At 42.7% G+C, this 23,395-nt stretch overlaps 1 protein-coding gene across 1 annotated transcript in view; it reads left to right on the top strand.

Annotated features, from left to right (window-relative positions):
• ABCD2 (ATP binding cassette subfamily D member 2) overlaps positions 1–18,822 on the top strand; it is a 49,862-nt gene extending 31,040 nt beyond the window's left edge. The window contains exons 6-10 of the mRNA XM_083701487.1: positions 3,267–3,412; positions 15,221–15,366; positions 16,807–16,891; positions 18,115–18,240; positions 18,596–18,822. Of these exons, the coding sequence (XP_083557613.1) occupies positions 3,267–3,412; positions 15,221–15,366; positions 16,807–16,891; positions 18,115–18,240; positions 18,596–18,806 (714 nt within the window). The 3' untranslated portion in view covers positions 18,807–18,822. The remainder of the gene's footprint in view (positions 1–3,266; positions 3,413–15,220; positions 15,367–16,806; positions 16,892–18,114; positions 18,241–18,595) is intronic.
• The last annotated feature ends 4,573 nt before the right edge of the window (positions 18,823–23,395 follow it).

Here is a 23,395-nt window from a genome sequence, read left to right as displayed (position 1 = left end):
TGTGGACAAACGCCAGCTCCCTCGGCCAATAAAGCGAGAAGAGCGCCACAACCCCAGAGTCGGTAACGACTGGACCTAACGGTCAGGGGTCCCTTTACCTTTACTTTATTCTACTCATGTAAAAACACCAGACAGGCCCCACAAATAACCCAGAGATGCATTTTAAATAAAAGGACGCATTCTACTCATGTAAAAACACGCGGATTCCCAGACTGTCAGCGGGCCGGATTGAGAAGGCGATTGGGCCAGATCCGGCCCCAGGCTTTAGGTTAGTGACCCTTGGTGAATAGCGTAGTGCGTCCAAAGAGACTGGGCCCTGAGATTCACGATCTGTCTTTTTGCAGTCTGTAAGCAAGGATTGTATATCAGTAAACTGATCCTGTTCCTTTTCAAAGTCGGTAGGAGCCTTCAGGATTTTAAGCATGGCTCATTTCCAGCCAAACGGACCTTGAGTTTTAAGGAACTAAGCAAATGTGCAGGCTACGGAATTGCAAACTTCAGAGCAGAATCTAAAAAAAATATGATTAAATTAGGACATGGTCAGTAGGGAGGGAATTTATCTTTGTGCTTCTGTGTTCTTGATACGGTTTCCTGATCCTGACACATAAGTGCTTCAGCACCAATATGCACCCAAGAGTTTCTGTGGCTTTCCCATTCATTTTAATACATTAATTTCTGCATGTTCTGCAGTTCCATCCGCTGAGATGAAGCAGGACCCACCTGAGCAGAGGACACCATAAATGGCAGAGTATCAGCAATGGAATTGGACTATGTGATTTTCCAGATAGCCCATATTTTTTCCTAGAGGATCCTTTTAGGGGCTTCCTCCACAGTAAAGAATAGAAGCATATAACCTCTCTCCCTACATATGCATAGATCCATGTGATATCATTGTTCCACGCTGCTTCCTCATGGGGTGGGGAGGGTGAGTCATATGTGATGATGATGATGATGATGATGATGATGATGATGATGGTGAACCCACTACTTCACCAAGTGGATAGCATTGCATGGCTTCATATCCAAATCAGCTGTTGGCCCACTGATGTGATAAACTTTTTCAGCCACATTAATTGGCTGAGAGCTGATCATGTAGATGCTGTGAGCCAGCAATACTGTATTTTTTGCTCTATAAGATGCACCCGACCATAAGACGCACCTAGTTTTTAGAGGAGGAAAACAAGAAAGCAACGCAACGCCTCATGAGCGAAGAGGGAGGAGCGCTCCTGCTGCGCTCAAGAGGCTTTGGGTGGCTATCCCTGAAGCCAGAAGAGCAAGAGGGATTGGTGCGCACTGATCCCTCTTGCTCTTCTGGCTTCTGGGACAGCTGTGCAGCCTGCATTCGCTCTATAGACGCACACACATTTCCCCTTACTTTTTAGGAGGGGAAAAGTGCGTCTTATAGAGCAAAAAATACAGTGCTTTATACCTGGCCAATTAGTAGGTACATCTTTATTCCTAGAACTTTCAGTGCTAGGAAATACAGTGGTACCTTGGGTTACATACGCTTCAGGTTACAGACTCCACTAAACCAGAAATAATGCTTCAGATTAACTTTGCTTCAGGATGAGAACAGAAATCGTGCTCCGGCGGCGCAGCAGCAGCAGGAGGCCCCATTAGCTAAAGTGGTGCTTCAGGTTAAGAACAGTTTCAGGTTAAGAACGGACGTCCGGAACGAATTAGGTACTTAACCCGAGGTACCACTGTAAACACCAGGAAATCTTTCACACTCCCCCCCCCCCCCCACAGAACATTTTAGTGGGGAATTCCCAGTAGGGAATGTGTGCTAATATTGCAACCATATGGCCAGGACTGATCGTGTGGGTTTTCCTCGCCTGATCAGCACTTCCCTAGGAATCATAGATTTGTAGAATTGCAGAGTTGGAAGCGACCACAAGGATCAGCCAGACCAACCCCTTGCAATACAGGAATCTTTCAGCCAATGTGGGGCTTGAACCCTCTACCCCGAGATTAAGAGTCTCCTGCTCTACCGACTGCGCTATTCCTCATTTGGCAGTAGGGGAATATATATCAGGTGGGAATAACCCAAGCAATGGGCAGTACCGCCCAATGATAATGTTTTACACACAATGGTATGAGATTGTGGCATAGGGTATCAGTTCCCACTTCTCTCTGTGTGTGTGTAATTTGTTTTTTGGGGGAGAGGGGGGTGTCTCATACTTTATTAGCACTATAACGTTTATGATTGTTGTAACTATAAAAAGAGACACTTTCTAAGTGCAGAAGGGGTAAAAATTCTGGCGAAAAAATTCCATGTTTATATATAGCTTTACTTCCTCCGCTCTGATATTCATTTAGATCTAAATATAAGCAGATGCATTTTTACTAAAGACAAATTGCTCACATACAGTGAGATCCTAGATTTTCCATATTAATCTCACTGCATGAAGACTGCAAAACTCAACACACTGTGGAAAGCAAATGTTACGATTTTGACCTTAGTGTGGTCAAGTCAACCGAGGAAGGGTTTTGTCCTAAAACTGTAGGTCCAGTCCAAAAAATATTGGGACTCTCGTTGATTATGACACATGTTGCATGGGCGTGTTTTTCACACACCTATTTTTGCAGAAGCCAAATGTTCCTACTTAGTAAAAAAATAAACTACAGTTAGTTTATAGCCAATAGAGGAAGCACACAGGAATAAAATACAAGCTATGAACTATATATATATATGAAGCCACTGTTCTTGGTTATGGTAAATGGGGCTCCACATTTATGTTTCAGTTGCCTTTTTCCTGCCCAAGCCACAGTGGGAGCACAGAAGACTAGTCTAAGAGTGTTTTTTATGCATAATTCTCACTGCAGCATTCTTCTTCACTGCCGTGTTTCCCCCAAACATAATATTAAAAAGGTAAATTGTGTGGATCGCTGCGAATCATGTGCATAAAAAACACTCTTTAATGCTAAACGGTGGTTTAACATTCCAGTTTGCATCGCCCTCCCGCCTGGCCTCTTTCGCCGCAGCAACAAGAAAGAGATGGGAAGCTTCCGCTTCCATGTTAGATTAACCACAGTTTAGCATGCTGCCTAAACCCTAAACTGTGGTTTGTCATAACTATGGTTGCTTGAAACAAGCCTGCTTCCTAAGCTGTAGTTTGAAGTTCAGACTGAAAACCATAGTTTGTTGAGACGCATTGTCATAACTCTGAGCTTTGGTTGATGTTGCATCAAAGTCAGTCCTGTGTTAGATTGCTGATGGAAATAATTGCTTTCTCAAAGGTTCTTGTGTTTCTCATAACTTGTAGGTGGAAGAAGGTATGCATCTTCTAATCACTGGACCTAATGGTTGTGGGAAGAGTTCTCTCTTCCGGATTCTAAGTGGTTTGTGGCCTGTCTATGAAGGAGTTCTTTACAAACCACCTCCTCAGCATATGTTCTACATTCCTCAGAGGTTTGTGATTTTACTTGTATCTGTTTTCGCAAAACAATATATTTTTTATAAATTACAAGTGTTTCCTGCTTTTTGAATCATAGAATCATAGAATCATAGAGTTGGAAGAGACCACAAGGGCCATCGAGTCCAACCCCCTGCCAAGCAGGAAACAGCATCAGAGCACTCCTGACATATGGTTGTCAAGCCTCTGCTTGAAGACCTCCAAAGAAGGAGACTCCACCACACTCCTTGGCAGCAAATTCCACTGTCGAACAGCTCTTACTGTCAGGAAGTTCTTCCTAATGTTTAGGTGGAATCTTCTTTCTTGCACATGCTGTGCAAATAACATCATATGAGTCCTCCATACCTTAAATCACTAAGATGTCTAATGCAAATACAGACAATGGTTAGTTAAACAACCACCTTGCCCAGCAACTAAGCAGATTTTGTTCCATGCCAGGATTGTTGGTTTACAGAGAACACAAAACCAAGATGTTTTTGAATGGAAAGTACAACAGATCTCCTGATCTTAGGAAGAGGAGAGGGGTGGGAGTTTCACTATGGATTACAATGTAGCATATTGTGAAAGCCAGCCTTTTTTTGTGCTACATAATGAACATTCGGAGAAGGCAGAAGGATAGGAAACAAGTTCGATACTCAGTGGTATTCAGTGGCTTGTTACAATAGTTTCAAGGGAAAACATGATTTTATCCTTTTACATACTTTCTCAGCAACCCTAAATAAAATTAGCTATTTAAAAAAAATTAAAGCTGTAATTTTCAAGCATGTCACATTCTCAATCTCTAAACAGGAAAAATCAAAAGGAGGATTACTGAAATTTTCACATTGGCGTGGTAGGTGGGAGGATATAGGAAAAGAGGGGACTTACTCATCGCCAGATACAGACACAGGGTAAGCACCAATTTGAAGAGTAATTAGGGTGGTCCAACAGCAGAATATTGCTCTATCTTGACAAAAGCAAGTGGGACTTTTAATGATGTTTGGATCTTGGGCAATAGCTTGATTAAAAACTGCCCACTCCTAACATGAAAAGCACATTAGCTCTTACCTAGCTGCTGAAAGCAATGGAAGAGCTGGTATTGTTGCTTTCCGTGAGATTCAGCCATGAATAACTCTCAACTGAAGTGGGGACAATAAGCTTAAACCACCAGAGGGCTTTTCTGTGTGAATATCTTTCAAGGGAAAGGGGCTTCTGGTGGGGTGTGAGGAACTTGTGGACCTTCAGATGCTTATAACTACAACTCCCATCAGCCCCAACAAGTGTGGCCAGTGGCCAGGAGTGATGGGAGGTGTAGTTCAGCGACATCTGAAGGGCCAAGGCCTCACCACAACTGGGCTAGTGCAGGAAAACATCTGGATTTATGTCATTATTAATGCCATCCTTCTTTCCAAAGTAGCCCAGGCCAGCCAACATCAAAAAGTCAAAACAATACATTTTAAAATGTAACAAAAACCTATTTAAAACATTTTGAACCCACCTAAGAACATTTAAAAAAATAGAATATCTAAAAGCTTACTGGTTTCAAGTTGTCCTGACCTGTATCTTTTAGCCATCAAATGCCTGGGTAAACAGGAATGTTTTTAAACTTCTCCCGAAAGTCAATAATGAAGGAGACATTGCAGCCATTGTCTGCTTGAATCGTACTCAGCACAGTTTGCAAATGCCACTATTTGTATTGGATTTCTCTGAATTAGTAGACTTGCCCTTTAAGGCAACATGCCATGTTGCCTTCCTAATTAAATGTAGCCCTAGCTGAATCTGCTCAGACAGGGATTGTCTTGATTCCATATGGTTTAATTGAGAATTTTGCTTGCCTTTGTCCGTAAGAAATCTCCATTTATAAGTGAATACACAGATAGCCTTAGGAATTGTTTTTGTATCGTTGTGCCTACTGATATAGCATGAGATACGGCCCAAAAATGTGACAATACTATTTACCATTATAAAATGTATAGGAGGAACCTGGGCAAGTCTCCAAGAAGGGAATATTAGCTTTAGAGATTAACTGTCATTTTCTCCCCTAGCGTCCCAGGCATTCTGGCCGTCTGCTAATTAGAAGCAGGGCTTAGAGTTAGAGAAATCCCAGACAGAGATTATATTTCCTAAAATACTTTGCACAACGTCAAAGTTGATATTTATAATGCCCCTTGCCTGGGAGGTTTTGAATGACGGAGGATTTGGTCAAAGTTAAGGAACACATATTTACACTTGCGCCCTAAGGTGTGTGTAAATGTCACGTAATAACTTTTTTAAAACCTTTTTTTAAATAATAAAAACTATGTAGATTACATCCAAAGCAAACATTTTGTACATAATTTTGCTTTCTTCATTTAATTAGTGTTGCAGATTATTTTAATACTTGTTGCTATTACTTATTACATTCACCAGCTTATATTATTATTATTATTATTATTATTATTATTATTAATTATTTTATACTCCGCCCATCTGGCTGGGTTTCCCCAGCAACTCTGGATGGCTTCCAACACACATAAAAACATAATAAAACATCAAACAGTAATAATAACTGTCTGACCAATACAAAAAAGTAACAGTAACTTTAAAAGAAACAACTTATCTCAAATAAAGCGAGATTCAACAATCTATTAGAATCTAATAGTAAACAGTATTGTTTGCTAACATTTAAACAGCTTACACTTACAATAAATAATTACTAAACTACAATCAATAAAAGCAACGGCGAGTCACAATGCATAAAATGCCACAAACCATACAAAACCACGTAAAAGGATGGAATTGAGAATCAAGAACACGCAGCTTAATAAAATTATTATTTTTAAATATCCCTGAACTCCTCTCTTCCTAGCTGCTTCTGCTGTTCTTCAAGAAGCTCAGGCAGGGATTTTAGGGTCCTTCCCCTCTCCACGTTATAGATAAAGATCAGCCCAGTGTGGTAGGTTAAGCTGTGATAGGATCACTGGCTCAAGGAGCTTCCTGGATGGATTGCAGATTTGAGTATCCAATACTGAGACCCAGAGCTAGCAATATGACACACACAGAGAGAGAGAGCTTTTTGAACCTGGCCTCCATCTTCACTGGTCCTGGGCCAGTTTTATTCCAACTTCTAGAAAGGACCACATTGGGTGCCTCCCACTCTAATCATTCCTACTGGGTTGTATGGTGCAGTAGAATATTTCAATTCTTTATGCACAGCCCTTCCTTCAGAGTTCCCTGACTCTGAATTCTGTCTTCATATGCTTAGCAGGAAACCTAACTATACAGTGACTATACAGTCATACCTCGGGTTGAAGTAGCCTTGGGTTGCGTTCCATGGTGACCCGGAAGTAATGGAATGCCTTACTTCCGGGTTTTGCCATTCATGCAGGCGCAGACGCTCAAAATGATGCCACGCGCATGTGCGGAAGCGGCGAATCGCAGCACGCGCAGACACGGGTTGCGTTCGCTTCAGGGTGCGAATGGGGCTCCAGAATGGATCCCGTTCGCATCCAGACCTACCACTGTAAACTGATTCAGCTACCCACACCCCATTTCAAAAATCTACATGTCTTGCATCTGCCCACTGAATACTTTCTCCCCGGTCGCCATATCTTAGGAACATGGTATTTCTTTCCCACCTTGTTTTTGTAGGCCTGAGGTTGCAGATATTTGCATAGTTTTGTCATGTCAACCTAACCCATCTCAGCTCTGCACGGTGGTTTAGAATGGTTTCACATACCGTATTGGCTCGAATATAAGCCGCACCTTTAACATTCAAGGGGGGGGGGGGGAGGAAATAAAAAAAGACAATACCTGAATATAAGCCACTCCCTTAAAATTCCGCAGGCACTCACATCCATTCCGTTTTACTGTATATCTGTTTCAGCAGCAATATCGTAAAAGCCCATTTTTTTGTAAGGTCACAAATTTATTTTTTTTGAAAATGATATTTATTGAAGTTTTACAGACAGAAAAAAGTTACAGAATAAAAAAAGGAAAAAAATAAAAATAAAAAGGTACAAAAATACAAAGGAAAAATACAAAATACATGGAAAATAAAAAACAATTAAAAACAGATCAATCTTTTCATGTCTTATATTTCATTTACTTGTTTCCTGACCTCCTCACACCTCCCTTTTTTGTATTCCAGTTCACATGGTTAATTCAGCAAATCCTTTCCCTCCTTGTTTTTATCTTAATTCTATATCTTAACATATTATCACTTCGTATTTTCATCTGTTTATCAATCCATTTTTACATATTCTTTTTAACCTTGTTGCTAAAGCCATTTCATTTCAATCCAACATCATTTTAACATTCATTAATTTTTCAATTTTACATTGTAAGGTCACAAATTTAAGCCACACTTAAACTTTTCACAGTTGGAATTTGGGGGGAAAGTGAGGCTTATATTCAGGCCAAGACAGTAAGTGCTTCTGCCTTACTATAGATTTGGCCAGTTTTCCCAGTGTGCCCCCCAGCTTGAAACAGATACTGACATCTATTTGTTAGGGTGGCAGTTCAAATACTTCTACTGGCTTGTATGTAAATAATAATAGCAATAACGATCATGTCAGCAGCAGCTGTTCACCAGTGTGCTCCCTAGTGGTGATGTAACAAGAAAGTTGACCGCCTTTTTGACTTGCTGATGTCACGGCCACGCATTACGTTCAGGCCATGTGTTCTTCTAATCTTTCCCCCAACTCTACGGCTCCTCCGTTTGGCACCTGAGCCTTACAGAGGAAGTGTCATAAAGGGCAGGAAATGTCCTGACAGCTGCTTGAGATTCCATAGCGCTGACTTTATCGTGATTGACAGCCAGCTCCCTGCTGCGTCTCCCCAGTGGTTCCGAATCCCTGACGGAGACAGTTTCGGATTTGCGCGGCTGCAAGGGAGCTGATAAAAATTTCATGAAATCAAGGAGCGTTGCTTAACCTGGCTCATCATTCAATCGCACGGCTTCCTTTCCGGATTAAGGATTTGTGCTCTTTCTGCGGTTCGGTTGTTTATTGTGCAATAATATATTTCTGCCTGTGACAGCAGCTTCTAATTACACATCGTGCTGGGAAAGCTCTATGATGCGTGCCCCGTAAACTATGTTAGCGGGTGTAAGGTAATTATGCTCAGGCTTGGTAATTGAGCTCCTTGAAATATTTAGCAGGCGCTCTTGGATACTGGAGAGGAAAGCTTATGGTTGGCTATTTTGGGCTCAAATCAATTATTTATATCTGGAGAGAGTTGTGGAAACTGCAGCTTGCCCTAAAACACCCTTGAACTTATTTCAATGGAGTGGGAGAATGCTATAGACATCCCACCAGACGTGTATATTTTAGCAGTTCCTCCACTTCCATCGTCATGATGGGCAAATGTATATAACAGAACATAACTTCCAACAGGGCAAATCTACGGTACATTTTTATTTTTGTTTTGTTTTTTGTTTTGTTACAATAAATATTTTATTCTTTATTCCATATAGAAAGTTACATTTGATACTCAACAATCATATTCCAGTTCAACAGAACTAGTGACTTCCTTCTCGCCCAACATCAATGTTTATATCCCAAGTTACATACAATTAGGGACTCGGGTGGCGCTGTGGGTTAAACCACAGAGCCTAGAGCTTGCCGATTAGAAGGTCGGCGGTTCGAATCCCCGCAACAGGGTGAGCTCCTGTTGCTCAGTCCCAGCTTCTGCCAACCTAGCAGTTTGAAAGCACGTCAAAGTGCAAGTAGATAAATAGGTACCACTCCAGCGGGAAGGTAAACGGCGTTTCCGTGCACTGCTCTGGTTTGCCAGAAGCGGCTTAGTCATGCTGGCCACATGTCCCGGAAGCTGTACGCCGGCTCCCTTGGCCAGTAAGCAAGATGAGCACTGCAACCCCAGAGTCGTCCACGACTGGACCTAATGGTCAGGGGTACCTTTACCTTTACCTTTACATACAATTGTGTTTTAAAGTTCTGTCATCTAATTTCATCCTCTCTAACATGTTTCCTAATATGTTCTGCTATTTTCTTACACTTCAGACCCCACTGTGGTCTTCGCATATGGGAAATAACTTTTTCTATAGACCAGAAAGGGTTGCCACTCTTCTTTAAAAGATTCTAAAGTTGTATGTTTTATCACTGCTGTCAGCTTTGTAATATGCCCTCTCTGCATATTACAAGATTTTTATCAACCATTCTTCCCTTGAGGGCGTTCACGTCTTCCATTTTGGTTCATAGAGAATCCTTGCTGCTGTAGTCACATACATAAAAACCATTGAGGCTGTCCTTAGTACAAATTTACAATGCAGCATCAGAATCACAGTTTGTTAAAGGTGTTGAGGATTCTTGGTTAAAGACCCCCTTACAGAACTACAGTTCCCAAAGTTCCCAGGAGATGGGGAATAGTTATTTAACCCACCGAGGTCTTTGGTATAAGATACACCCTTATTGTTTATGTTCTGTAAAAGCCTTCCGTTGTGTTCTGTAGATGATTTTTTCTATAGATCTTTTTTTCCTATCCTTGAGAATTCCAGCAAATGTTCATTGCACATCTGTAAGATGCAGATTTTGAAAGACTGCTGTGTCAGCCCAGCATCCATATTAGCCTAATCCCTAAGCTTTGGAGGGGCGGATCTCCCAGGAACAACAGAATAAAATCATCCCAGAGGCCTTAAGAAATTGCCACCAATACTAGCTTTCCCACAGAGCCTAGGACTTGCTAATCAGCGGTTTGAATCCTCGCGAAGGGGTGAGCTCCCGTTGCTCGGTCCCTGCTCCTGCCCACCTAGCAGTTTGAAAGCACGTCAAAGTGCAAGTACATAAGTAGGTACCGCTCCGGCGGGAAGGTAAACGGCGTTTCCATGCGCTGCTCTGGTTTGCCAGAAGCAGCTTAGTCATGCTGGCCACATGACCCTGAAGCTGTACGCCGGCTCCCTCGGCCAGTAAAGCGAGAAGAGCGCCGCAACCCCAGAGTCGGCCATGACCGGACCTAATGGTCAGGGGTCCCTTTACCTTTACTAGCTCTCACTGCCCAGTTGTTTGTCTCAGTTCTGATTCTGTGTTTTTAAATCGCTTTTCAAATGATCCAGTCCCCTATTTATACATAGATCATGGACTCTAAAGCGTTTTCACATTAAAAGGGCCATATTAACTATCTTCATGACTCAGCAGAATTATTTCTAGTTTATGAAGAGAGAATTGAAGCAAAGGAATGTTATTTTAGTCCCCCTCACTTTAATCTAGTGAGCCCATTGGTGGATTTTGATGGAACCCCATATTTTCAAGGTTCAGTGGTGGTTCATTGCCAGACCAGTGTGTCTGTGTGTGGCGTTCGTACGGAACTCCCGGCCGTCTCACGGACTATTGACCCATACACCACTAATCCGCTGCCACCAACCAGGTCCTCCCTGGTAAAATCACTTCAGTCTCAGTCAGCTTTTCAATTCATAAAGAAGAGTGTATTTTATTTCAGACTTGAAACAAAACTATTACAGCATTCCAAACAGTGTTCCTTTTTACTTTCTTAGTCTTATGTTCCATTCTCCATCTCTGCTACCACCCCACACTCAAGGACCAACTGCCCTAACTGTCCCTCGATTACCAACTGCCTTTCCCAACCAGCCAACCCACTCAAAACCAACCAACTACCCACCCACAACTCCCAACGAACTAACTCCCAGAACTCCTCCCACAACTCCTTTATAGACTCCACCCCACTGGGTCCTGTCTGTGCAACCTATTTAACTATTTCCCCTCCAGCACTCTCTCATATATGGTAACGTCACACTGTGGTCCTGCTGAGCCAGATTCAGTTCACATTGCTGTAGACATCGATCGTTGCTGCACAGATTCTCATAAGGAGGCAAGACAGTGGGTTCAAATAACTGGCTAGGTGCTTTAAAAAGCTGGGGCACCTACAATGGCTGAAATAAAGTGCATTCTATTAAGCATGTTAAAGGGCCATTCATTCTAGAAACATGGACCATCATCCAAATAATATGCGTGTGGAATTGCATTGCGTGCAAATGGTGTGTGAGGAATTGTGGATTTCGCTGGCGGTCTGCTCAGAGATTTCACTATAGTGATGCCCATTGCATGTGAGAACTGGAGACAGCCACCTCTCCAGTCGGAGATTTTCTTTCTATTTATGACGTAGCACTTATTATTATTGCAATTATATCCCACCATGCTTCCAAGGAGCTTGAGATGACTTGAGTAGTTCTCCCCCATTTAATCCCACCAACAACCCTCTGAAGTAGGTTAGGCTGAGAGACCATGACTCGCCTAAGGTCCCTCATTGAGCTTTGTGATTGAGTGGGAATTTGAGCCTAGGTCTCCTTGGTCCTAGTCCAGCACTGTAACCACTGTGCCACACTGTCTCTCTTCCCACTGCTGTGAAGACAAAGACCCTTGTGAAATGCAATATAGGCCAGTTTCTTTGGGAAGGAAGGGAGGGAGGGCCAAAGTCCTCTGATCACATTTGTTTTCAGCATCAGGTAAAATTATCAGTAATAAATTCAGGTCATATTATTACAGCTTTCTGACATGGGAACACATAGTATCATTAGTTTCAAATCACATATGTGTTCACCGTGTGAGTAAAAATATGGGTAATATGTACAATATGCATTAGTAGAAAGCAAAAAAACCAAGCTGGAAAACCCTTAAGAATGTAACATTTTTTGGTCATGCCATATCCTGACTCTGATTTCGTACTGAGTCAATGTCATTTGTCACAAGTAGCATGTGTCCATGTAACACAAAGAAGGAGGCATTTTTTGGAGCACTGGGTGCCAGTATTCAGTGAATGCAGTTTTCTTTTTAAATGCCCAGAGCAAATGAATTCCTTTAGTAAGCCACAGCAAAAGACTGCAGTTCCGCCTTAAGCTCATTTCACATGCGCATATTGATCCTGAATCCTTCTACAACCGCTGTGCTCATGTATATTTCATTATTTAGTTATTTATTTAAAGGAATTTCTAAACCTTTTAGCCCTTTAAAAACCCCTAAGTGGTGTACACTATCTCTAGTATAAAAACAATATCCATCGAAACAAATAATATAACAAAAAACCAATTAAACAACCTTAAAACATATGCAAGTGTGATAAAGGAAGTAAAGCAGAGATTCTGGGGATTCTCACACATAAAACAGGGTCCTTTGCTCAAATGGCTTATAATAGTATATAGCCTCTGTCCAAATACATTGTAATATTTGCTTTCTTATTTCTGGGTAGCCATCATATAATGTCAAGCAAATATTCATGGGTGCTCTAACTCTGTCCTGATATGTCACAGATGATCTGAAGTACAAGCCTTGGAGTTACAGTTAATATCATGTTTATTTAGGTATTGCATCTGATTCCGTGAAAATGTATTTCTAGTATCTAGTTCTATAAAAGTAGACTAAGTTTTCATGTGAAAACAAACATATACGATATACGATATCTTTATTGTCATTGTCCCATGTAGAACAATGAAATTGAAAAACTACATAAAACTACATTAAAACTACATAAAACTACCACAAAACTACATAAAAACTACATAAAACTACTACAAAACTACATAAAACATTCAAAACCCCCTAAAAACTCTAAAACCCCATTTTAAAATACACTATACTATAGAGACCCCTTTTGCTGCGTTTAGAACCAGAATTGCATTTGCATAGAAACTGTTTCTCAGGCGGCTAGTCCTGGCCTTACATTGTGGAACTATGAACCAAATATTCTCACAAGGTGTTTAGGATGAACCTTCAACCTGCCATAAAACAACAACAAAGCAATTACTCTTTTTGCTTCTTTCTTCAGCAATCACTCGTAGCTGAGTAAGATTGTCTTCCATAAACACGGTTTTAACAATGAGTCCATAAGTGACTGTGGAGGCCAATTCTGGACCCACACGTCCTTCCACATTGGGGACATTGGTTTCCATGCAGGAGTTGATCACAGTGTGGATTTGCCAAGCGTGCCTTCCTCTTAGCACGTTTCTCCCTTGCGTCCTGAGTTCGAGTGTCTTCAAAGTCCATGACATCTTTGGTAAAGGCTGTCCTCCAACTGGAGCACTCTAGGCTGCCCGTGTGCTTATCTATAGGAGAATCTAGCTTAGCAAATTGTCCTGGAAATTTCGTTTGTTTTGTCATTGCAAAAATACTACCATCCATAAGCCCAAATGAAATAATTATTTGTAGGCATCCAGCTATGCTCCATTTGCGGAGAACGAATATTGAATCTTACGTCTAGTTCTCATGTACCCTGGTCATAAATATTTGTAGATTCTTTGCTTGTAAACCTGGTGAATGTTGCTGTATTTGCTTGTTTGTGGCACAGACAGTTTTAGAGTCCGTCAGGCTGCCCACTATTCCATGTCTGCCATTATCTGAATGTGCCAGAGGACATTCTCAAGGCTGAGTACCCGTCAGAGTGAAGCTGGAAACCAGAAAGTTGTGCCAGAAGGTCAGAGCTGGGAAGTCAAGTCAGGAGTCAATACTGAGGAACAAGCTAGGAATGAAAGCTTGAAAGAAAGAATAAATCCAAAATGTGCCACAGCTGGGAAGGCTTTTGTGCCCAGGCCAGGCATAGGCAACCTCGGCCCTCCAGTGTTTTGGGACTACAACTCCCATGATCCCTAGCTAACAGGACCAGTGGTCAGGGATGATGGGAATTGTAGTCCCAAAAAACATCTGGAGGGCCGAGGTCGCCTATGCCTGTTCTAGCCCAAGGAGGAAGGCTGTGTGTGTGTGGGTGTGGTGTGTATATATAAATTTTCTGTTTTACAGTTTAAAATACTCATTTAAACATCCTTAAAATATCAATGACTTCCCTTCTTCCCTTTCCATGGTTCATTTTGCTTATCATAAATCCCTGCATATTTTACAAAAACTAAACCATTCAGTATTCTTCGAAGAATACTGACAGTAAGAGCTGTTCGACAGTGGAATTTGCTGCCAAGGAGTGTGGTGGAGTCTCCTGTACACAATTTTCACCAATATATTCAATAAACATTTTCCAGTCTTCTCTAAACGTATGTTCTTCTTGTTCTCTTATTCTACCTGTTAAGTCTGTAAGCTGTGCGTATTCTGTCAGCTCTAGTTGCCATTCTTCTTTGATTGGGATCTCACTCGTTTTCCATTTTTGGACTAACAAACCACGGGCCGCAGTATTGGCCTACATAAATAACTGTTTTTGACACCTGGGAGAAGGAAGGCTTTTGTAGTTCTTCCTGTTAGGAGGATTTGGTGGCCGGCCTGGGTGGGTAGGACCAGTCGAGCACCTGAGAACTTGTACATCCCTTAAAAAAATATGCTGCAAACTGCAGTCCTAGTGGCTCACTATAGAGAGCAGCAAAGAGCTGAAGATTCCCTGCTTAAGTCCTGGGAGCTCCTGATAAATGTATACAAATAATCCGTTGTCTTGGAAAATGGGGTGTGGGCCATTCTACTCAGTGTTAGATGTGGGCAACGTTAATTTCGAAAAATTGCAGCTTTTGAATAACCGAGGCTCAAAAATGAGAGTTCCATGGTGTACCTGGAAGAAATTGAACAGGGAAATGCATTCCTACTTCGATTTATGCTCTTGTGTGCTCAGGCAAGGTGACTTTTGTGTGAGGGATAATGTGCGGTTCTTCTTTATCAGGCGGGTTGCTCTTGAGCCACAGTGATCCATGTCGCTGCACTGCAGTCTGTTCTGCAAACAAGGCATTGTTCTCTAGAGTGTGTTTACTAAAACAGTCACCCTCAAATAATTACAGTATTTAGAAACACCACATTTAAAGCATTATGCGCTGCTCAAAGAACCCTAAACAGCAGGGTTGAGATGTGACTCCCCGGGAGGCAGCTAATTTTCTCTCTGCTGCTTTACAGACCTTACATGTCCATTGGAACGCTGCGGGATCAAGTGATCTACCCTGACTCTGTGGACGACATGCGCGAGAAGGGCTATCAAGACCAGGATCTGGAGTGCATCCTGCAGATCGTTCATTTGAATCACATAGTGCAAAGAGAAGGAGGTAAACGCTTGAGGTCTCCTATTTCAAATCGAGCAAGTTCAGGGCTGCCCCAATAATGTCAAGGTAAAAAGGTAAAGGACCCCTGGACAGATAAGTGCAGTCAAAGGGGACTGTGGAGTTGCGGCACTCATCTCGCTTTCAGGCCGAGGGAGCTGGCGTTTGTCCACAGACAGCTTTCCAGGTCATGTGGCCAGCAGGACTAAACCGCTTCTGGCGCAACGGGGTACCGTGACGGAAACCAAAGCACACGGAAATGCCGTTTACCTTCCTGCCGCAGCAGTGCCTATTTATCTACTTGCACTGGCGTGCTTTTGAACTGCTAGGTTGGCAGGAGCTGGGACAGAGCGACGGGAGCTCACCCCGTCGCAGGGATTTGAACCGCCGACCTTCCAATCGGCAAGCCTAAGAGGCTCGGTGGTTTAGACCAGTGTTTCCCAACCTTGAGTCTCCAGCTCCTTTTGGACTACAACTCCCATCATCCCTAGCTAGCAGTACCAGTGGTCAGGGATGGTGGGAAATGTAGTCCGAAAATAGCTAGAGACCAAAGGTTGGGAAACACGGGTTTAGACCACAGCGCCACCCGCGTCCCAGTAATGTCAGACACATCCTGCCCACTTAGAGGGGAGGAGAAAGGGGTCTGTTGGGAGAACTCAGGATCTGTCTTTAGTCTGGAAATGTTTCTGACTTTGCAAGTAATTAATAGCAATATAATTGTTGCTTTTTTTCCAAATCTGATGCCCTGCTCAGCGCCGTTTCCAGATCCTCCAGAGAAGGTGACAGGGCAGTTGCTGCAGGACCACAGATAGCTCCAAGGAACTATCTGTAGGAACTTGCTGTACTGTGGTACCTCGGGTTATGAATTTAATTCATTCCAGAGGTCCGTTCTTAACCCAAAACTGTTCTTAACCTGAGGCGCTCTTCTGCAAATGTGGCCTCCTGCTGCCGCCGCTGCACGATTCCCATTCTCATCCTGGGGCAAAGTTCGCAACCCGGAACAACTATCTCCGGGTTAGCGGAGTCTGTAACCCGAAGCATTTGTAACCTGTAGGGTTTGTAACCTGAGGTACCACTGTAGTTGAAAGCAGACTGAGCCTTTTAAGCTCAGTCTGCTTTCAACTTTTAAGCCCATGCCCAGTCTACCTCTCTCAGGTTGCAGCCCTTGTGCAGCTCATCTGCACTGTGCATATGTTTACAATCCAAATTTATAAAAATACCCAAAGTACAGTATAGTAAACGTCCATTTGTTACTTAAAGCTGCTCTCTGAACTCCAGTTACCTGGAAATAAGCTTCTTAGAATTCAGCTGGACTTTCTTCTGAGTAGACATGGTTAGGATTGTACTCTAAAGCTGACCTGTTAAAGACAAAAATGGAGAAAAGAAAGAAAAGGAAGTTTAAGTTGGAGAGTAAAACGTACCTGTTCTCTTTGGGTGACTTTGAAGGGTGGGATGCTGTTACAGACTGGAAGGATGTCCTGTCCGGAGGAGAAAAGCAGAGAATGGGGATGGCTCGGATGTTCTACCACAAGTAAGTAAATTTTTTCCAAGTATGGATAGGATGGACATAGGTAGATTGTTTTGGTATTGCTCAGGGGGTTCAAGGCAGAATAAAGCACATGGTGCTGTAGAGGACCCAATTCAAAGTGCTGGTATTGACCTATAAAGCCTCAAGACCTCTCTCCATACAAACTAACCTGGACCCTGCTCTCATCATTTGAGGCCCTTTTCTATGTCCCCCTTCCCTGAGAGGTTTGGAGGGTGGCAACATGAGGCTTTAGCTGTCCCCGAGTTGCTCTTTGCGCATTTATAGTCTGTAGAAACAAGAACCTTATTGTGCTGAAAAACAAAAACACACACACAAAAAACAACCATTTTCTTAAGGTCCAGCAACTTGTCTTGCCAAGCTGACAGAAGCTGCATTTAAGTAAGTTTACTTGTGGAAGGTGGTCCAGGTTGCTTTGAAATTAAGGGACAGTCCAAGCACAGGCATAGGCAAACTCGGCCCTCCAGATGTTTTGGGACTACAACTCCCATCATCCCTGACCACTGGTCCTGTTAGCTAGGGATGATGGGAGCTTTAGTTCCAAAACATCTGGAGGGCCGAGTTTGCCTATGCCTGGTCAAGCACATGGTGGGGGAAATAGTGTGGACTCCCATTTCCAGATAAAAACTTAGAAGAGACATTGTTTGGGGTGAAGAAATCTCTGCACCAGCTGCTCCCTATGTCACTGGGGGCATCAAGAAAAAGGATGCAGACCTCCATCTTTCCATACTCCATATAGTCCTTGGTAGCATTTTGGAAGATCATATTCAACTTTTTTGGAGAGGATTGCTGAAATCAGTTTCACAGTCTGAAGGATCCCCATTTGCTTTGCTCATAGTGATCATGAGAGCAAATTGCATTTCACGTCAATTAAGTTTGTTTCAAGTTCAAATGTGGATCATTCTCATGGGTGCACACACCTTGAGCTGCCTTGAATTTCTAATATGCGGGTGTCCGATGTAACTTTTCATTTAGCTTACAGAATTTATCTTGGGCAGCCTACCACATAAAAGGGGGGGGATTTCATTCAGTATATAGCTAAGATGATTGCTCTGAATCCAAAATTTCAGTGCATGTGGGGGGAATCCAGTGCACACTTGAATGCAAGTGTGATTCGCACGAGAATGTGCATCTTTGTTTGCCTAAAGCATGCCTCCTAGCTGTTTCAAAAAGTGAATGAATAACTATTTGTTTTCCTTCTTTACAAGGCCCAAATATGCATTGCTGGATGAGTGTACAAGTGCTGTCAGCATTGACGTCGAAGGAAAGATATTTCAGGCTGCTAAGGGGGCTGGCATATCCCTGCTTTCAATAACACACAGACCATCTCTTTGGTGAGTCTTTACCTAGGACCTTTTTAAAAAAACCTTCTTGCCTTATAATGTATGTAGGTTTCATCAGGTACTGTATTCACCTCGCGATTATGTGGCATTCCCAATCACAGGAAGACTCTTGAAGCAAACAGCACCTATTGTTGGCATCTGTCTGTCTCAAGAGACTATGAAGTGCACCTCCAGGTGTGAAGTCTTGCAGCTTCCAAGCTTTTGCAAATGCTCTTCTGAATTAACTCTAGGGAACTTGTTGCGTTTCTGGTCTCTTCCTGAGAGTCTGCCTGCTCATCATGGTGCTCCTGTGAATGTTTGAGGTTTTCTTGCTGGATTTCTCAGTGTTTCTTTTCTTCTCCTGCAGGAAGTACCACACACACTTGCTACAGTTTGATGGGGAAGGACACTGGCGCTTTGAGCAGTTGGACAATGCTATCCGCTTAACCCTCAGTGAGGAGAAACAGAGACTAGAATCCCAGCTTGCAGGAATGCCAAAAATGCAGCAGAGACTGAACGAACTTTGCAAAATCTTAGGGGAAGATTCCGTGCTTAAAACAATGGACAAAGAAGAATAAATGTTTTTAGTTCATTTCCCCACCCCAATTTTTTAAAAGTTAACGATGCACTTTGATTTCTGAGACACAGTGGTTTGCATGCACCTGATTAGTGTAGACTGTAAGGAATTGGCCACAAACTCAATGCTTCAGATAACTGTCAACTTCATAATGTGAAGGAAGAAAGTGGTTCAAACTAAGGCTGTCCTGAATTTTAGTGAGTTCTGGTTTTCGGTGTGGGGGGAAAACGTTCTGGGAAGGTGTATGAAAAGGCTCTTGCAAAATCTTCTATCTTCTTAATATGCTCCTGGTTCGATGCAATTTTTAGGGCTTTGTTTTAGGACTGGTTTCAGGCACAGCACCACAGAGCAAAGCAGATGTGAAGATGTGACAACATGCTCTGAGTTTGGGGGGCAAAAGAGGCAACTGGATTTAACTCCCAGTTCAGAGAAGGGTTGTGACACAGTGGGGGAGCACATGGGTTGCATGTCAGCCTCCTATGTTCAATCCCCAGCCTCCCTAGAGACCTAGCCCTAAAGACCCACATCCAGTCAGTGTAGGCAATATTGAGCTACATGGACCAATGCTCTGACTCTATGTGGGGCAACTTCTTGTATTTCTTAGATTTCTTGCTGTCTGGCAAGTTGTTTGCTGCCAGCTAGTTCATGTTGTGCATTCTGACGCTTGACAGTTTGGGACAAAATGAGAATGCAGGAATGCTGAATGAATGAATGAAAATCTACATTTGGATGTGCATTAGTTGCGCATGTAAAGTTTGGATGCCATCCATCCATTTTGCAATGTGTGTGCATGTGTATCCAAATGGTTGCCCACATGTCCTAACGATGTATTCAGCTGTCTTTATATTTATAAAGGACTGGCTCCTGGGTTGAGTGGGCAAAGTGCTGTTGTGCGAGCACTCCTTTGCCATGGTGCCCCCTAACATTTCTGAGGGTCTGGAGGGACGTACAAGGGTGGCTAGAGCCAGCAAAGAGCCCAAATGCCCCAGAAAACCTCTGTTTCCAGGACATTGTTGGAAACAGGGATGGCATCCGCCATCTGCATTGTTCTTGGGTTATTATTTTGGAGCCCAGAACCGTAGTCAACCGTGGTGTGGGGCCTAGAAAATTCTCTAAGGAGCCCCAGGTGAATCTGAGCCCGCAGATCTGGATCAGGACTTTTTCCCCAGCCAGAACTCACTTGAACTCATTTCCTGCACCATTGCCATTATATAAGAAAACAAGGGAGGTGTTTCTAGAAAAATAGCACTGTGAAGATCCTAGTACCCACCACCAAGGGAGCACTGACATTTCTTTGGAAAAAAGGTGCAGAAAATTCACTGGAAAAGTAGGGTTTGTGTCACGATGGTGTGTGGCGTGATAGAACTGTTTGCAAAACACGTTCCTCCTTTTCAGCTCGGCACTAGTTTGAACCCCAGAAAATTGTCAAGAAACGCACTGTATATATCAATCGTTCTACCTTCCAAGCTCACGGTGCTCCTGGGAAGCTCCTTGTGTGGTTGGATTACCCTGACAGATTCTTGCTTCAAAGCCAGGAGGTAGAATATGATCTCCCACCATCCTGCCTTGCGCATATGATATGCCTGGTGTGTTGTGCAGGCATGGAGCGACAGAAGGGCAGGGCTTGGTGAGTAGTCAGGTGCATGGTGGACAGAGGGAGGTGGAATATATGGAGGGGGGGATCATTGTTTATTTCTAAAAAACTCTGTAAAAATGATATTTGCAGATAATAACACATGCATGTCAGCAGCTGTGCTTTCTTAGGAAGCAACAAAATGACAGGCAGCTTAGAAGATAAGAGGACGGCCCTGGCCTTTTCATTCTGTGCACAAAATGGCAAGTACATCACAAAGAAGAAATTGGGAGGCTGTTTTCTACTCTTACATTGGGAGGCATGCATCTGCACTCTGTAACACAATGGGCACTTGTATCTAGGTCTCACTTAAAGTAATTCAAGGTGATATACTATGAGTTTATTCCATTTATTTTCCCAAAACTGTACGCTGCTTCCCTTGTTGCTCCTATTATAGTTATCACTGTAATAGCAATAGAGGGAGAGAATGGTCTATCCTTGGAAAATGCCAAGTTACTTCCGATTGGGTTCTGCGGCTTCCTAGGATGCATTCCTTGATCCCGTTTCCAAATTCCAGGCACCTGACTGGAATGCCCATTTCTTGTTGATTCTTCCACCAACAAGGTAAAGGATTTTGCCTTCTATCAGCTTAGACTGTGTGTCCATTCAGCCCCATATTGTCTACACTGACTCGCAGCAGCAGAGTAGACTCTGTCTACTAGAGTCTCAGGCAAACATATTTCACATTACCTGCTACCTCATGCTTTCGGTTGGAGGTGTCAGGGATTGAATTTGGGACTTTTTGCATGCTAAGCATGTGTCCTGCCATTGCTCCCTCCTGCATGTTAAAATTATTACTGTGCGTCTTAGTGCAAAAACGGATGATCTGATTCTAACTCTGCTGTACTGGAGTAGACAGAGTACTTAACAATTTCCAAATCCCAGCAATTGAAAAGTAATTGCTTGTTTTTCTTTGATAACGGAATTTCTCAATAAACTAATATGGGAGAAAAGAGAAAAGAGAAGAAAAGGCACTTCCAGACTGTCACTATTTTTGAGTAGGATTCAAAAACATGCCAGCTAATTCAAGTAGCGCAGTTAAAGTTGATTTGGCTCTCTTCCACAACAAACTTGCTTCCCCCTCAAAAGAGGCTCTTGGTGGGAAGGAACGCGATGAGAAAATGCACTCTGGAAAATGTGGGGTAACAATTGGTTGACGTGATATCATCTAGCCTCCCCGCAAACGAATCAGGGTGAATGCTGAATAAACAGGCTGTCTGGGAGAAGCCTAAGATCATAATGCTAATTTTGATATGTAGTCGCAGACCAGCAAGTGTTTCATAATAAGAATTCAGCAACCAGCTTGTAGTTAATGGCATTATTGGGCCCAGAAGTCACTACTTATGGATAGCATAAATTGGCTCAGTGTTATATTTCAATGTATTTAACCATAGTTTTAATTGTTTATATGTTTTTTTAAAAAAAAAAAAATTCTCTCTTAAGCCTACTGAAAGCCCAGTGGGCTGTGGGATGGGAAATAAGAGACAGGGCCTTTGCAGTGGCCACATCCAGACTTTGGAATTCCCTGCCCAGAGAGAGTTGTCTCCCCTTTTTCTTGATCTTTCCTTGATGATCTTCTTAATAATTTTGGTGAACTTTTTGCCACTGTTCTTAAGGTTTCTGCTGCTCTGTTTCTTCTAAGTAATGATGCTTTAGCGTTTTGTCATATCTCGATTGTGCTTTTTTTATCTGTTGTATTTCCTTTTGTCTGCACCTTTGAACTTTTGGGAATGGTGGGATATAAATGGCTCAGATCAAATAAAGAAATTAAACACGAAAAGTAAAATAACAACAACAACAACAATCTAGAGCGAATTGTAGTTTGCCTTTAAACTAGTGGTTGAATTTAGCTCGGGTCAATTTCTGCTCTAAAAGCAAACTTCAGTAAAAAGTAACTCTTTAAGGTTCAGATATAATGTTGAACCATGGCTAACACTAACCAAGGAAGGCACATGCAAGAAATTTGGGGGGGATGTGTGAATTTATAGGGTGCGCCCAATCAACAAACCATGGTTTAGTGGTCAGGTAGCCTGACACCCCTGCCTTGCCACTAAAGAGAGTTAAAGTGTGACCCCCCCCCCAAAAAATGGGGGTGCTACTGAGCTGTGATGCCTGTTGTGTAAAATCAAACTAATATTTTCCCGCTTGATTGCATTTTTTTACTTCCTCTTTGCCTGAGCAGGAGCCCCACTTTCTCCTTTAATTTTGTTTTTCTCAAAATTTGACAGCAAGTTTTAGCTGACATATTCCAAAGCTGATGGAAGGCACTCTGTGCCACTGAGGCCACCTGAGTTTCAAGCAGCGGCAAAAGACCCAGAAGGGCTCCCAAGCTACATATTCGCTCCTTTAGGGGGAGTTTAACCTCATCAAGAACAGGCAACCTCCCATCCTTCCAGTTTGGAGAGCCACCCACTAGCATTGCCTCAGCCTTAACCGGACTGAGCTTTGCTTTGTTGGCTCTCATCCAGTCCATTACCATCATCTTCATCATCAAACCTTTATTGGCATCACATACAAATATTCAGAATAAATAGGCCAGTGCGATCTCGTCGCCATTTCAACAGTGCAGTCATTTGCCAAAAGGAAGAAGAGGCGAGCAATCTGTTTCACCTCTGTGGGTCTCCAGCAAGGGCAGGATCCTGTAGCGTACTTCGGCGGCAAAAAATCAAATAGAGGAACTTAGCTACTGTCTTGGTGAGTTCCTGGTCTCTCCCCTGTAATAAGAAGTGTATAACCTCTGTCTCTGGTTTCCATGTTGGAATATATAGATGGGCTAGAAATTGTTGGCGGAGATCATCATGCATTTTACATTTAAGGACCATGTGAGCTAGAGTTTCCACCAGGTGGGCATCACATGGGCAGATCCTATCCCCTTCTGCCATACCCGTGAACCTACCCCAAAGGAGGTTAGAAGGATTAGAATTGAACCTAGCCAGCGAAAAAGCCCTTTTTTCTTG

The sequence above is a fragment of the Podarcis gaigeae genome (assembly GCF_964106915.1).
Source record: "Podarcis gaigeae genome assembly, chromosome: 10".
NCBI classification, from domain to species: domain Eukaryota; kingdom Metazoa; phylum Chordata; class Lepidosauria; order Squamata; family Lacertidae; genus Podarcis; species Podarcis gaigeae.
This window is presented reverse-complemented; position numbering and strand designations above follow the sequence as displayed.